Source organism: Polyodon spathula, chromosome 2, assembly GCF_017654505.1.
Source record: "Polyodon spathula isolate WHYD16114869_AA chromosome 2, ASM1765450v1, whole genome shotgun sequence".
NCBI classification, from domain to species: Eukaryota; Metazoa; Chordata; class Actinopteri; order Acipenseriformes; family Polyodontidae; genus Polyodon; species Polyodon spathula.
In genome coordinates, this window is record NC_054535.1 from 9,416,400 (window position 1) to 9,433,406 (window position 17,007).

The 17,007-nt window shown below is 35.5% G+C and overlaps 1 protein-coding gene across 1 annotated transcript in view; it reads right to left on the minus strand.

Moving 5' to 3' along the window:
• LOC121329855 (condensin complex subunit 3-like) overlaps nt 1-15,911 on the minus strand; it is a 32,720-nt gene extending 16,809 nt beyond the window's left edge. The window contains exons 1-13 of the mRNA XM_041275775.1: nt 15,857-15,911; nt 13,736-13,854; nt 10,341-10,556; nt 9,879-10,107; nt 6,229-6,374; nt 4,676-4,760; nt 4,135-4,327; nt 3,804-3,953; nt 3,517-3,657; nt 2,291-2,414; nt 762-851; nt 472-651; nt 58-168 (exon numbers count right to left, since the gene is read on the minus strand). Of these exons, the coding sequence (XP_041131709.1) occupies nt 58-168; nt 472-651; nt 762-851; nt 2,291-2,414; nt 3,517-3,657; nt 3,804-3,953; nt 4,135-4,327; nt 4,676-4,760; nt 6,229-6,374; nt 9,879-10,107; nt 10,341-10,556; nt 13,736-13,846 (1,776 nt within the window). The 5' untranslated portion in view covers nt 13,847-13,854; nt 15,857-15,911. The remainder of the gene's footprint in view (nt 1-57; nt 169-471; nt 652-761; nt 852-2,290; nt 2,415-3,516; nt 3,658-3,803; nt 3,954-4,134; nt 4,328-4,675; nt 4,761-6,228; nt 6,375-9,878; nt 10,108-10,340; nt 10,557-13,735; nt 13,855-15,856) is intronic.
• Nucleotides 15,912-17,007: the final 1,096 nt, after the last annotated feature.

Here is a 17,007-nt window from a genome sequence, read left to right on the forward strand (position 1 = left end):
TACAACTGCATTTTCCATATCCCTCAAAGCCCAGGAGAATGTATATACAAGGCATACCAAAGACTCCATGATACCGTTCATAGTTGGACCGATCCCCTTGTCAATTGACATCTGCTTAAGGAGCTCTGAGCACATGGTAAGGCATTTCAGAAGTGTGTCAGGATCATTCTTGAGAAATAGAAAATAAGTGTTACTTACACTGTATAACAATCGACTAATAGAAGAGTGTTAGTCCTAAAAACATGCGTACAATTTTGAAGGGCCTCAACAAATTAGCATGTACACAGGTGACCTCATACGGTTTGAACAGTTATGAAAAGAGGCCAAAAACTAATCTGATAGTGTCTCTCCAGATTTGGCTTTAAAAAAAGTATTTCATTCTTTAATTAACTTTTTGCCAATGCTTTATGGACTTTGTTTTCCCCTCCAGTTAGTCCTCTATTGGATTCATGTGGAGCGATTTCTACAAACCTTTTCCATGCGGACCTCTTTCATTTCTGGCTCTTCCGCTTCTTTCATCAACTGATTTTTGAGACTTTCAAACTCTGTAATCTTATCTTTCAGCTCTGAAGCTTGACTGAAGTCCTGAACTGCAATACAATCTTCCAGCATCTGTCTGGTTTCCATCAGTTTGACTTTGACTTCAGCAAGCTAAACAGTGATATAAAAAATAGATATGACAGTGTAAGAACAAAAAGCACCCTAAAAAACAGTACATATTCAGAAACATTTAAATATGAAAAACAAAAGGTTATTCTTACCTTGATTTGTCTCTTTCGACTGACATTTTCATCAACAGGAACATTAACAGCAGCAATAGGCTCACGCACCTCTGAGATTATTTCAGCTACCTATTGAGAAACATTCAATTATAACACTATGTAACACAATTTTTGTCCCTGTAGTAAGTGTTATTTCCTAATTGCTTAAACCTCAAAAGTATAGAAAATGGCTATTCCCCACAAACTTTGCTTTTGTGACCAGGACAGTGATATTTCAAAATATCACTATTTCCAATGGGAAAACAGGAAAATGTGTGTCTTTTCATTCACATAAAGTCAGTAAAAAACATATGAATCCAAATTAATATGTATTTATACTAAAGTAATACAAAAATCACTACAAAAGATTTAGAAGGGAGTAGTTTTTCGAGAAAAACTACTCACTTTTGTAGTGATTTTTGTATTACTTTAGTATAAATACATGTTAATTTGGATTCATACGCTGTTTTTTTACTGACTATGTGAACAAAGAGACACACATCTGCCCGTTTTCCCATTGGAAATAGTAATATTTTGAAATATCACTGTCCTGGTCACAAAAGCAAAGTTTGTGGGGAATAGCAGCCATGTTCTATACTTTTGAGGCATAAGCAATTAGGAAATAACACTTACTACCCAGGAACAAAAAAAAAAAAAAAAAAAAAATTGTTACATGGTGTAATCAAAGGTTTCTTCCTTTACAATAAAACATAGACACATGAGATTGTATTAACACTTTGCTTCATTTAATCTGAAAACAAGCTATTGACAGTGCCAGCGAGTAATAAAAGGTTGTATAATTATGGGGGAGGGGTTCTGTCAAAAGGAAACTTTACTCCTGTTAAAAACCTGTGTCCGAGAGGGCTACTATACTATATAAAAAGGAAAGAGGAAAACGCCCTTTAAAAACAGGTTTGTTTGAGAGGGTCACGCAAAAAACTAGGACATGTTAAATACATTAGTGGGAGATCTGCATTGCAGGTGGCTGAATGCAATGTTGTATATACATCACACACTAAAGTATTATTTAACCATTTCAGTCCATTGATTGACATTTAGGTACCAAACGCTATTTGCATTAAGCAGTATTGGCATTACTTTGAGATATACGCATGCATCAGCGTTTCACTGTATTTTCTCAGTGCAATTACGCGGTTATTAAATGTATTTTTAAATGTGAACTTTCAGTATTACAAACGAGATGTACTTTTAAAACATCAAACCACATCTCAAGATACAAAATCCAGCACGACACCGTACTTTATACTTTGAGCTGTTGCGAGTCAGCATTCGTACACAGCGGCTGAAGTTTCAAGCACTTCCTTCATTTTCTAGCCAACCGGGAATAGCAAAACAATATAACAAGACTTTGTTTTTTTCCCACGGATATTGTGAAGCAAAGCTCCACCAAGTTAAATTTACTGCTTTCATATGAAAATATCTGTCAACATCTATATATGTTTCAAAATTGCATTGCTTTAAACAATGATTCAGTTTACTATTAATGCCACTATTTTATTTGGACTTACCATTTGTATCCTTTTATCATCCTCCTTTAGGACAGTAACCAGTTTTTCAATTAGCAAGGACACAAGAGAAGTTGGAGTATTGGGCAAAACAAGCATTTCTTGGAGAACAGCCAGTACTCTCTTCCTAAATTAGCCAGAATAAAATACCAGTTTAGTTTTACAAAGCATTTAACTGTTGATATTAAACAAATATACTGAATATTATATTGGCATCTACCATGAAGTCATGCCAATACTGAAGCCTCATCACTATATACCTTTTACACAGATGCATCCGTATTAGGGGTGCAACAATTAATTGATAACTGATCATCTGTCCTTAATTTCCCAAGCTTTAGTTACACATTGGTGAATCGATGCAAATTAGAACCCAGTTTGAAGTCTCGTGTTGCCAGTCTGCATTAAAACCTTAAGCGTGTGAGTATGCAATTCTTTTAGTGCTAGTACAGTAGATTAGCACGTTGCTAGGATACATACTTTATGCCTTTACATTTGTGTTGGACAAGCCAAATCAGAAGTAGACCTATTGTATTCATGTTTTCTTGATTTAAAACTTAAGGCAATAGCTTTTTTTTTGTTGATCTACCGATTACCTTATTTTGTTTCAAAGCATGTTGTGTTTGGATTATAAAGCAATATTACATAAAAAGACGCAGAATTTAGTATGATAGTTAAAATAGGTCAGGATTTGTGAGATTAATTCAGATGTTTTGCTTTTGGACATACAATGTTAACAGTAATGAACAGCCATAATTCAGACAAAATTATTCTGTTAAAATACAACATTTATTATTACAATATTAAAGAAACATCTGATACGGACAGACGCATATTCTTTTCTGTTGTTAAACTCCCTTGTATTTTATATATATATATACACACACACACACACACACACAATTATTACTGTGTAATTTTCACAGGCCAACAAAAAAGGGCATCTTTCCTATTAATTTTGTTGGTTGTGTGTGTGTGTGTGTGTGTGTGGGGGGGGGGGGGGGGGGTTGGTTCACAATTATACTTTCAAATTTAAGGTGGACTTTACCAGATGACAAAGCCCTCTGTGGGTTCTAGTGCTTAAACAGTGTTATCATCACCAGCAGTATTTCAACTTGTTTCTTAAACAATATTTAAGTATGGATCACAACATGTTCTTGTTTGGGCAAAATGTAAACAGAAAAAAAACACACACACACACACCAAATTCATCTCAATCTCAATCTCACCTCCCACCCTCTTCTGCAGTATCCAAGCAACCCACAAGAAGAATCAGCTGCTGGCTTATAAATTCCTTTGTCATTACACTCTCCACCTGAGTAAAATCTGCCTTCTGTTCTTCAGTCATCACTGGGATACTCTTCAGGTACCTAACAAAAGAAATTAACGCAACTTCTTAGTTATGCTTTTAGAAATTCAAGAACCTTCAGCCAGGATCGTAATTGTTCTGCAAAATTGGAGGTGGTATACCTGGTAAAAATCACTCTTCAGATAAGAGCATTTTAAAAATAATTACCCGTAAAGATATTCTGCATATATGGCTGCTTCTGGCAAGATCTGCTCCAGCACTTCTTCACCTTCATCCCCTTTTGACTTGACATACTCACAGAGAGCTCTCCAGTACAAGGAATTTTCACAGGTTAGATTCTCCAAGGGGATCAGCTTTCTTTAAAAAAAAAAAAAAAAACAGTAATGTGGTTATTACTGAACTATAAACCATACCAATACACATTTCAGTTTATTACAGCAAATCATTTAGGCTTTAATTACAAAACTGATTTAATTTAATAAACATTTTATCATATTAAATAGGATTAAAAAGAAATAAATAAAAAGCTGCTAGATACCGGTTGTCTATGTTGCTACAGTTTTGAGCAAGTTCATTAAGCGGTGACAAAGCAAACGTGGCATTTAGTGCAGCCATGGCCACTTCTGGACAGTTTTCAACATCCAGTCTGTGAAGAAGGTCCAAAACATTGCCCTCCAACAGTCGAAGCCAAGCCTGCAGAAGCTTCTTCTGCACAACTTCCTTTACAGCCGCTAAAATCAAGAAAAAAATATTAAAGCAAATGTTATCAAACAGAATAGTGAAAGAACATTAAGCATTTAAGAACAATGCAGATGTATTCATTTTTGAAGTCATTTAAAATAGGTGGGGATATATCCATCAGTATGTATACATAAAAACAATGCAATGTCTATAAAACATCCTCCTCTATTAACATCAAAACCCAACTGTCTTGTTTAAACGTGGCAATTTCTAGATAAGGATCACTTTTTTTTGCCTTATCTTTAGATATAAAATCTCTATATAAAACTTTGCTTTTGATTGTTTTTGGGGTTTTCTGATCAAGCAAAATATTTGGCATTTTTTATATAAAATCTTACCAGATCTGTCATTCAGCCCTTGTTGTAGAAGTTGTACTCTCTGTGCAATAGATAGAGCTCTTATATGGACCTTTTCTGCAAGAACCTGTACAAAATTTAAAAAAATAAATAAATTCAGGACAGATAAAAATTCCAGTTTACTATTACCTTAACAATGTTCATTAAAAACAAAATCAATAAGTGTTGTACATTTTAATCAAAAATATATGTCTCTCTCAAGTTATCCTAGTATGTCCCTGATGCTTCAATTACTCAGCACAGTAACTTAACGTTTTTTCTTCACACAGCTTCTGCCACTGCACCAGCTTGTGTCAATAGCTCATCAGAATCTTCTGAAGCTCTAATAACAATCACTTGCTGGAGATGCTATATTGCCTGCAATCAGAAAGAATGCCAGCAAGTAGTACCACTGTCAACATTTCAGAATTTTTACTGTGTCTCCATACGTATTTCACACTTGTGTTCATACAGTAGATGCATGTACTGTATTTCATTGTACAGATGGCTCTAATTTTGTACAGCCATGCCAAGCCTGAGAATATATATTAAACAGAATTAAAAAAAAACTATGAATAGCAAGTTTGCGGCCACATTACATTGCTGGCAGTCTGTTGTAATTCAAAATTGATAAAAATTATGCATTTGAATGTACTATAATATCTACAATCATAGAACTGCAATGCATATATAAGCAAACTGGGCTCGAATAAAGTGGGTACCTAGAATTACTACAGATACTACTGCCCTATTGTTACAGTGCCAGTTCTAATATAAAAAAAAAAGTATATATCTACCACTCAGCTCATTGAATAAAATCACTGAATACCTGGCAACACATTTGCTTGATTCAAAGCAATGTGACGAAGGTCTGCACTCATAAGAAAAACAAATTCCAAAAAGTAATTCACTATTTATTCAATCTCACAGCTTCATTTTTTTTTTTTTTTTTTTTTTTTAAACAAGATTCAAATTCTAATCCATATGGAAAGTCACAAACATGTTTCTGCTAAAAAAAACCTTCAGTGTGTCTACACAGCTTCAATACCTCGATTTAAATACACACAGTTTAACAGATAATTACAATTAAGTGATTTACCACACCTGGTTATAACAGATATTTGTTCATCAATTTTCACTTAGATTCTAAAACTGTTCTCAGTGTAATTAACATACAAAATGACCCATTCCTCAATTAAATTATACGCAATTATCCAGCATTGATCCTTCAAATACCCGGTAAACCAGTTATACAGATACACTCAAACCAATTCCCTAAGCTATTATTTTAATTATGAATCAAGCTTAAATTAAAGCCATCATTCTACAAACAAAAATGAGGTATAGCTCATAAAAAAGGTACCAAGTCTAATTCTTAATTTAATCCATTGGGTGAAACAGTATTTATGTAAAAAATCCAAAACAATATTCTCTATAATAAATTATTATTAAGACTGCCACCCCTCCTATTTACTTACAAAAGATGTGTGTCCTGAAACCTATTACATTATGTATGTTTTTAAGATATTGTAGCATCCAATAGAACAATTACTAACCTGATAAGCCAGTTTCCTAACATTTTCCTTTACATCTCTGGTGCGCCCCAAAATTTTGGGAAGAGTCTTGGCAGATGGAGCAATGCATGACAACACAGCTCGTCTCACCTCTGGATTCGAGTCATTTTCGAGCAAAAGCAAGTAGGCTTAAAAGCAAATTGGGGGGCGGGGGGGAGAGAAGATTTTAATAAACACTTTTTTTTTTTTTTTTTTTTTTTTTTTTTAAACATGGTCATTAAATAAAGTGCTAATTTTCTTTAGACCATGTGCTCAAAAGAGGCCATGTTTGTTTAATTTTATTTACCATCTATTATAAATAGATGATTCTGCCGAGTCAACACGCAGCATGTGTAAACAAGTTGTTAAGGCAAAAGGGGTGGGGGTATTTTTACCATTATGTAGATCAGATTTTAGGCATGCTTAAAATTCAAAAGGTAGAGCACAGCAGAGTCACGATATAAAATCAAGAAGCAGTCACTACGTTCCTTCTAAGACTTTCATTTAGTTAGTCACTGTGGCTAAAGTAACAAGATTTTTCCAGTGTGGCTAAAAAATGTTAAGTCACTTAGCAATACCATAAACATACTGGTTCAGAAAGGCAAAAACACAATTTTATTTGAAAACATGTAGATATTTAAATGCCAGACCCTACCTTCACAATACACAGTGCCTTGAAAAAGTATTCAGCCCCCATCCCTTTTTTTCCACATTTAAGAGTCTCAGATTCAGAATTTGAAATAGATTATATTAGGATTTTTTTCCCCAACAGATCTATAACGCTTGAGCACCATGTCAAATCAAAATTCCAAAAGTTTTCAACAATTTACAAAAAATGAAAAATGGAAATTCAGATTTAAAAAGTATTCACACCCTTTGTAATTGCAAGCCTAAATTTGCTCAGGTGCAATATTACCTCAAGTCACACAATTTGTTGATGGACTCCACCTGTATAAATTAGTGGATCACCTGCTTTAAATTAATCTGTGAGGATAAATATCACTCTCTCTGTATGGTCACACAGTATGGTAGAGACTTTCAAAAGAAAGAATCAAAATGAAGACAAGAGAGCATTCTAAGCAAGTCAGGGATGTGATTATAGAGAAGCACAAATCTGGGGAAGGGTACAAAACCATTTCAAAGGCATTGAACATCCCTCGAAGCTCGGCGCAGTCAATCGTACAGAAGTGGGAAAAATACTAAACTACCACCACACTGCCTAGATCAGGCCGCCTCTCTAAAAACTTAGCTGTTGGACAAGAAGGGCACTTCTTAGGGAAGCTACTGTGAGGCCAACTGTGACTCTAAATGAGTTACAGATGTCAGTGGCTGCGATGGACAATAATGTTCATGTATACACAATCTCCAAGGCATTCCACAAAAAGGTCCTTTATAGGAGAGTGGCAAGGAAGAAGCCCAGGCTGAAAAAATAACCCATTTCTTGACCGCAAAGAGTTTGCAAAACATCACCTAGAAGATACTGCAGTTGTGGCAAAATGTCTTATGGTCTGATGAGACTAAAGTAGAACTTTTTAGCCTGATCGCTAAGTGGTACGTGTGGCTGCAAACCTGCACCCCTCTGCCAAAAAACTCAAACTGCGGAAGAAGTTTGTCTTTCAGCAGGACAATAATCCAAAGCCCACTGCCAGAGCAACACTGGAGTGGCTTAAAATTAAGAAAATAGATGTCCTTGAGTGCCCCAGTCAGAGTCCTAACCAGGGGTTGGCACCACCAAGTTGCGCGATGGACACTTAACAAAATTACTGGACTCTGTGACAGGCATTGAGGGGTGTATAACAAACAGCAGAGCACAGTCCAATTTAAAGCACTTTCTCCTATATATATATATATATATATATATATATATATATATATATATATATATATATATATATATATATATATATATATAGAGGAGCTAAGCACACGAATATCAATGAAGAGCAGCTCAACTGTACATAGCTACAATAGTTATCTAGGCATAATAATAATAATAATAAAAAATTCAACTCACTTAGTGTTTTTGAATGTACCTTGCCGCCGCAGCTACATCAAAGTCCTTTGTGCTTGTTGTTGCAGTTGCAATACGTAGACATGCATCAACACGACAGTTCAAGGAGATTCCTAGTGGATGTTTTAATTGAGTTCATGTGGCTGAAGCCTCGTTCGCAGCAACAGGTGTCAGGGCTCAGTGTCAGTAAAATTGTCAGTTTACGGGGAGAAGCAGAGGCCAAATCTAGCCTGTTCGCATCGCAATTGCAATACGTACATAGATAAATCCTGTCTTTTTTCAAGAGAGATTGTAAATCGTACTTTTTTTTTTTTTTTTTTTTTTTTTTTTTTTAAATAAATTACCACAGACCTCAAACTTTTTACCACGGACACTGGTGGGACACCTTGCCGATCCCTGGTCCTGACCTTAATCCCATCGAAAATCTGTGGCAAGACCTTAAAATTGCTGTACATCAGTTCCCCAACTAACTTGACACAGCTTGAGCAATTTTGCAAGGAGGAATGGGCAAATATTGCTCCATCATAGTATGTAAAGTTAAGAGACTTATCGAAAAGACTACTGGCTGCAATAGCTGCCAGAGGTGGTTCAACCAAGTATTGACCCAGGGGGATGAATACTTCAATTATGACATTTCAGTTTTTAAATTTATTTTATTGTTTACTATTTTCTTTTTTTTTTTGGGGGGGGGGGGGGGGGGCGCGACTCTGAAGAATGGGAATTTTTATTTGTGAGTCACACAATCTAATTCCCAGGCTGTGAAACTCTTAAATGTGAAAAAAGGGATGGGGGCTGAATACTTTTTCAAGACACTGTACAGCTGATTTAAAAGTGCACTATAACTCACATTCCCATTTAAGAAATGCCAAACTTAGTCCCAGTGAAATCGCGATTCACACAGGGCCTTAATCATAGCGAGACTAATCCTTTTTAAAATAAATGTATATATTTTATTAAATTGTTCCTGTTTCGAGTCCACTCTTACTATTTACAAAATATTTCAGCACATTTTAAAGAGATAGCAAACAATGAAGAAAAAAACAAGAACTTAGCTGTGATCTTTTGAAGCTGCGTGTTTCTGGCTTGCTGTCTGTGACAATGTTCTTTTGGGTATGTTTGAAAACATGATTGCTTCATCTCCCTATATCTATCACAGGTCATATTTTAGTTTTTTGTACACAGGTGACGGGTACTCCTTGGGCTACGTCTTTCAGAACACGATTCTGATCATTTGTCTGTACAAATTGTTTTCTTTATTTATTTATTTATTTATTAAAACATGTCAAATTTTCCGTTTGGATGCTTTTTTTTTTTTTTTTTAATTTTTACAAGCAGTGCAGTCCGCTGACTGTTTCTAATTAGAACCTCTGTCCTCCTGCCAAACACAAAGTTTATGGCATGCATATGTTAGGTGATCAAGCTAAAAGGCTTTCATTTGGAGAAATGAAATCAAAGTCTGTATTGATTCATCTGTCAGCATGCACTGAAATCGTGCTTACACAAGTACATTTTTCAAAGCCTTTCCCATTAATTGATTCATTAGTTGAGCCACGGCTCATAGCAACTCTTCACAAGTTAAAACTGTACTTCAGATTACTTTCATGCCAAAGAAAATCTAAACATTGAATGATTTTTTACATACCATTAACAGTAGGACAGTCCCCATCCTGTGGATCCTGAAGCCTAGCCATTGCCAAAACGGCTTGGATTCTCACATTTGGAAATTTATCTTTCACTCTGACCAGCATGGCTTCATGAATACGATCAAAGAGGTCATCATCAATCTGGGCATTTTCAGACATGCTTCCCAACAACTTATTAATAAGCTGACACACACGAAACCTGACAGCATGGCTGTTTGCATCGTGAGACTGAAAACACAAAAACAAAACACTACATATTTAAGCCCAGCTAACTTTAATAACAGTTTAACTATATTAAATGTATAATGTGTGTGTGTGTGTAATTAAGGACCATGTATTGTCACTAGCCTAAGTTTAAAGGAAAATAAATGTAAATACACAACTATACCAAAAAAAGAGAATGCAAAGACAGCAACATTCAGGCATATTGAAACTAGCTAAATATGTCTTATCTTTCATGCCTTAAGCAGAAAATGAAACAAGAAATTCAGGAAGGGGTCTTCCTCCTCATCATCCTCTTCAGTAGCCTCCTCATTCTCAACAGGTTCCTCAAAACTAGTGGCAAACTTCGCTGCAAAATCTATCACACTCTCCACAGCTGGCTCCCGCTTATACACAATCATAGGGAACTTCAGATAATAAACAAACTCCTCATGAAAGATCGTTTTATCTTCCAGCTAGAAAACAAAGACAGATAACAGATTACAGAAGTGGATTACAAAAAGCAACATTTCACTGCTGAAATATTTAAATGCATTTTTAAATTTTTTAAATTTTTTTAATTATAGAAGTCAATTGCCCTAACAGTTAGGTAAGTACACTGTACTACAAAAATAAAATTGCTAAAACACCAGATTTGAAGGGCTCAAGTCACATTTTTTGTGACAGACTGGAGTCATGGCCGCAAGAGACTCCTCGGACTCGAACTTGTGACTCAGACATGAACATTCGCACTCCGTGACTCAGAAATATTAACGATGAGTCCTTTTTTATTTTTCATTACACAATTAACATTAGTTACTAGGAAACGATGCACAACAAAAACATTATCCAATCACTGGTTAGCCCTGTTGTCTTTGCAGCCAATCACAGTAAGAATAAGAAATTGGAAGCGAGTTAGGGGTGTGTTTACAACCAACATAAATCCAACTGCTGCCATCGCAGACCCAGTTTTTTTTCTCCTCTTGTATTACATTTTATAAGGAATACATGTCAGCATGGTAAACAAACAAGTAATTATGTGGCTTTTAACAAGCATTGCTCTTTACTACATTAAACTGTGTTCAAGTTCTTTAAGCACTATAGAAATACATTTCTAAAACTGCATTCTTGAAAAATATGTAATTTGATTTTGCTGAACTCCCTGAATCTCTGGAATACAATTTATTTGTTTGCACTGAAAACAACAGGACATTGGTCACCTTAATGTTGAGTTTACTGAAAAAAAAAAAAAATTACACATTATATATGAAAGTTTTTGCGCTTCATTATTCATGGGAGAAAGTCGCGGTGTGATTTATTCTGTGCTTTGCTTCTAATTTCCACTCGTTCCCAGCGCACGGCATCACTGTTTGCAAGCAACTGCAATGAATTCACCCGGCAAATTCAGTGTAAAACTAGGCACTAAAGTCTCAAATTGAAAATTGCCTACTGTCAAACAGACAGAAATATCAGACTGATAAGAACATAAGAAAGTTTACAAACGAGAGGAGGCCATTCGGCCCATCTTGCTCGTTTGGTTGTTAGTAGCTTATTGATCCCAAAATCTCATCAAGCAGCTTCTTGAAGGATCCCAGGGTGTCAGCTTCAACAACATTACTGGGGAGTTGATTCCAGACCCTCACAATTCTCTGTGTAAAAAAGTGCCTCCTATTTTCTGTTCTGAATGCCCCTTTGTCTAAACTCCATTTGTGACCCCTGGTCCTTGTTTCTTTTTTCAGGCTGAAAAAGTCCCTTGGGTCGACACTGTCAATACCTTTTAGAATTTTGAATGTTTGAATTAGGTCACCACGTAGTCTTCTTTGTTCAAGACTGAACAGATTCAATTCTTTTAGCCTGTCTGCATATGACATGCCTTTTAAGCCCGGAATAATTCTGGTCGCTCTTCTTTGCACTCTTTCTAGAGCAGCAATATCTTTTTTATAGCGAGGTGACCAGAACTGCACACAATATTCAAGATGAGGTCTTACTAGTGCATTGTACAGTTTTAACATTACTTCCCTTGATTTAAATTCAACACTTTTCACAATGTATCCGAGCATCTTGTTAGCCTTTTTTATAGCTTCCCCACATTGTCTAGATGAAGACATTTCTGAGTCAACAAAAACTCCCAAGTCTTTTTCATAGATTCCTTCTCCAATTTCAGTATCTCCCATATGATATTTATAATGTACATTTTTATTTCCTGCATGCAGTACCTTACACTTCTCTATTAAATGTCATTTGCCATGTGTCTGCCCAGTTCTGAATCTTGTAGATCATTTTGAATGACCTTTGCTGCTGCAACAGTGTTTGCCACTCCTCCTACTTTTGTGTCATCTGCAAATTTAGCAAGTTTGCTTACTATACCAGAATCTAAATCATTAATGTAGATTAGGAATAGCAGAGGACCTAATACTGATCCCTGTGGTACACCGCTGGTTACCACACTCCATTCTGAGGTTTTTCCTCTAATCAGTACTTTCTGTTTTCTACATGTTAACCACTCCCTAATCCATGTACATGCGTTTCCTTGAATCCCTACTGCATTCAGTTTGAGAATTAATCTTTTGTGCGGGACTTTGTCAAAAGCTTTCTGGAAATCTAAATAAACCATGTCATATGCTTTGCAATTATCCATTATCGATGTTGCATCCTCAAAAAAATCAAGCAAGTTAGACACGATCTCCCTTTCCTAAAACCATGTTGACTGTCTCCCAGGACCCTGTTACCATATAGGTAATTTTTCATTTTGGATCTTATTATAGTTTCCATAAGTTTGCATATAATAGAAGTCAGGCTTACCGGTATGACAGCAGGACTGTGATAGCAATAAAAAAAAATGACAGAATAATTTAATACCACCTTATTTACCATTTTAGTTGTATATAATTGTACCCAAACTGAAGTCAAAGTAGATGCTGTAGTCAGAGGTAAAAGTAATTTATTGCTGGTGTAGTGTTATTTTCAGGTACAGGTTAATGTGGTACTGTGCTCACAACTTGCGCTAAGAAAGCGCCCATTCAGATCTGGTACGTTATGCGGTTTTCAGTCTTACATCTTTTTTTTATTGAATTTATCATTTCAGTCTTTTACTTCGTTTTAATGTAATTCACCATATTTTTCCACCATTAAGAAAATAGTATGCAAATATTTATCATATGCAATACATTAGGTCTTGTAATTTTTTATTTATCTAGTTTTTTACTTGTGCAACTTTGTGATGTCTCGCAAATTGTTTTAAAGAAATTGATTGTCTGTTTCCAGTTTAAGTTTACAAAAAATAATTTATAATTAATGGTAAATGTACCTCCTTTTGACAATAGGAAAAACACCCATTGATCGCAAAAGTACCAAAATATGACCACGTACCACTTTCTAACACTACACCAGCCCCATAGTCCAGATCCCGGCTTCTATCAAATGAAAAATAGCCACCCACAAACTTGAAGCTTATACAGGGACAAAATAGTCCACTAAGGTAATTCTCCAATATTCTGGCAAATCTGCATTAAATAAATTAAATATTATTTTAAACAATTTTATTTTAACATGAATTGATAATGTTCCAAATGCACTATGGATGTATTGATACAGTAATTAAGATATTCAAAGTGCTACATTCACTGTTAGAGTACAAAGCATGTAAAACCCTTACCTTGGTATATATCTGCTTTAAAGCAGAAATCAGTTTAGCCTTGTTGTTATGAGTCTTCTGAGCCTTTTCAAAGGCTTCTTTAATCTCCTTAACTTTGTGTTCAGCCACCATCTTTGTGTCTGGGGAAGAGAATAGTAAATTATGCCACCTAACCTTATATGGCTACATTTTCAAAGCTTTTTTAAAAAATCTTCTGTTAATTTTGTATCAAATGTTCCTATTTAAGCTCAAAGCTCTCTGAGCCTTCCACATATTCTTAAGAGGGGGAGTGTACAGTGTACTGCACTTATCTGCTGGTCGCTGAGCTCAGAGATGCACAGCAAAGGCCTTTCTAGCCCAGATATTTGCTAAAATCATACCCCTAATTACTTAATTAACCCAATACCACTACTGAGGTATACATATGTTATTTAACAAATAACCTGCAAAACGTGATGAAGAATACCCTTAAGTTGTGCATCCCACTTAGCAGAATATATTTACCTGAACTCTAGCGATTCAATCCCAATTTATATGAACATGCTGTTTAACTGAAAGGTAGTTTTGCATTTTAACTCACACACTCAAATAGAAAATGATGCCAATGGTTTTGTCATTAAGCTTTAATAGGTCATTTCAACAACAATAAAAGGGGAGGAAAATACGAAAGTCATGAATTTTATATAGGTGATGTAGGAGCCACTAACGCCGCTAGAGGGTGCAAAAGAACTTAACGCACACCAAAAATAAAATTCTACCAAATTTCGCATCCATGACCTTTATCATATTACATTTAAATAAACGCGGAAAATAATTTCTAGTTATTTACAAAAATATAGTAAAGGAAAATGCAGCTGTACAGTTATAATACATACAATTATCCAAAAACTTCAAACAGAACTAAACGCCATGTTACTCCTTCATTCATCTTACCTCGTTTACAATTACTAACACCATTTGTCCACAGGCAACTTCAGTCCGCGCCACACATGCAATTTTAGACCTAAACCCTAAACTTAATCCCTAAATCTAACCCTTAAAACACCCTCTAACGACATCCAGTGGCTTTTGCATCCGACGCTCCATACCCTTAACTAAAATTAACACGCAGTAATGTTTTCACGTGTATTTCATAAATTCATAGTTTCTGTATTTCTCACTTTATCAAAATGTTTTGTTTTTGGAGTGTGCGAGTTAAGTGTACCGTAACCGTGAACCATTATGCCGATATCCATGGCACATCCTAAAATCTTCCAATTAAATCTGCTGTGTTTAGTTACAATAGTCATACAGAATTGGACATTTAGTACCGCGGGCTTTATGAAAGACTAGGCTGTGTATATCTGTTTTTGCTTTACAGTAGTCCCAATGCCATAATATAAATACGTCACGTACACTTTAAAAGGGGTTGTATTTTGACCATTAAACAGGCACTTCCTGTGTGTGAATACTTTGGTTAGCCAAACAACATTAGATAAACATTTTGCTGCGTACAACGGAGGGCAGATGGCTATCTAAACCACCTGGATCTCTACATTAAGCCTATTTCATTTGCCTTTAAAATGTGTTTTTGAATACAGTATAGGCTTTTCCTTCTGGTGGCGTTTGCTCATGAAGTAAAAATAGTATTTTTTTTTTTTTTTTTTTTGCTTTGTTCAATAGCCCGTGCTGTGCAGTGAGCGTTTTGATTTTACACTATGAAAGCACAATACAGACTTTGTCGTTGGATTACGAACAAAGGTTACAGATATTAGAAAACATTTGAAAACGTTCCATTAGTTTTTACAAGGCGTAACGGTTTGTTTTTGGAGCAGATGTGTGGCACCGCAAAAAAAAAAAAACTAATTGTAAACATGAATTCATAATCGGAATTAAGAGGATCACGTGATCGATTTTAACAACGGACTTATGAAATACGTTGCTGCTAAACTAGACTACCGATTAAATGAATGATGCAGACACAAATACACATTAACTCAATGCCACGATAATGACTGGAGGTTTACTTTTCACAAGAAAACAACACATACAGCTTTAGCTATACCTAGCGACCAAAACTGTATATATAAAAAACAACTCGCTTTAATAAAATAAAATGATGATATTAAAAGGTAAAATAACCACAATACAAATCCGCCTTACTTGTTTCTTCTTCCTCAAACCGCCAATTTTCAAATTAATCTCCAAAAGTAGTTTCTTCTCGCGAGACGAAATATTTCCTTTTGGGGAAAGGGAGAGGGTTGGCCCAAGATTCTCATTGGTTGGATAAATTCAGGGCATGCGCGTCTCATGTTTTTAAGCTCTGGTCTTTACCCTCCTAATAAAATTAGGTCTGGAATGTTTTGGATCATATTGACCCGGTGCAATTTCAAACAAACTGAAACAGCCTTGAATTGAATTGAATTTTCTTTCCATAACTTTTACTCTTTGATGTTAAATACTAAAAATCAATCTAAACTCTCACTATAATAAACTGAAACATATATTTAATTGCATCATAACGTTATATCGTATGACCATTTTACTACACAGAAACCAACATTGTATTGTATCTTAATATATGGAGAATAAAAAAATAACACCTTTTCATGCAGTACTAACTATAGGGGACATTAATTTTCAATAGCATTTCTTTCTACATGCCCGAAATCCCAGTGAATGTGAATATACACAAAAATAGGACATACATTGTGGTAGATACTTGTGATAAAACAAAACATAATTCCTGTCCAGGATGAGTTATATAATGAACATTACTGTCCCGGATGAATGCTATGTGCTCTCGGGTTCCTTTGTAAATGCAGGGCAGAACTGATCGCATTGAACATGACGTACAGAAGGCAGACAGGTGATGTTTGCTCAGGTGCTTTTTGCATTTCACACAGGTAATGTGTGCCTTATTATCTGCTTGAATGGCACAAGTTGCACCCTTGCACGTTTTTTGCAAATGCCAGTTGCTGCAGGCAGAGATGCATCGGCTCCTTCTGCCTGAACAATCCAGATAAACGCATTGCTGCAGGTGCTCTTCTTCAATGAGGGTTATAGTGCCCAACATCCCCTGGAAAATGCTGTGTTTATACAGGTGCCCGCATTACACATTGCATTATATTCCACATCAACTGTACTGTAGACAGTCTTTGCGAGTAGGAGAAATTAACCTGCCCCTGCTGAAAATCGAGACGTATAATTAGGTAGCAAAAAAACTCTAAAAATGGGCCTTCTAAAAATCAGGCTTAAATTATAGCTGATAATAATACTAAAGATCACAGACGTCTAGTTAAAAAAAAGGTGAA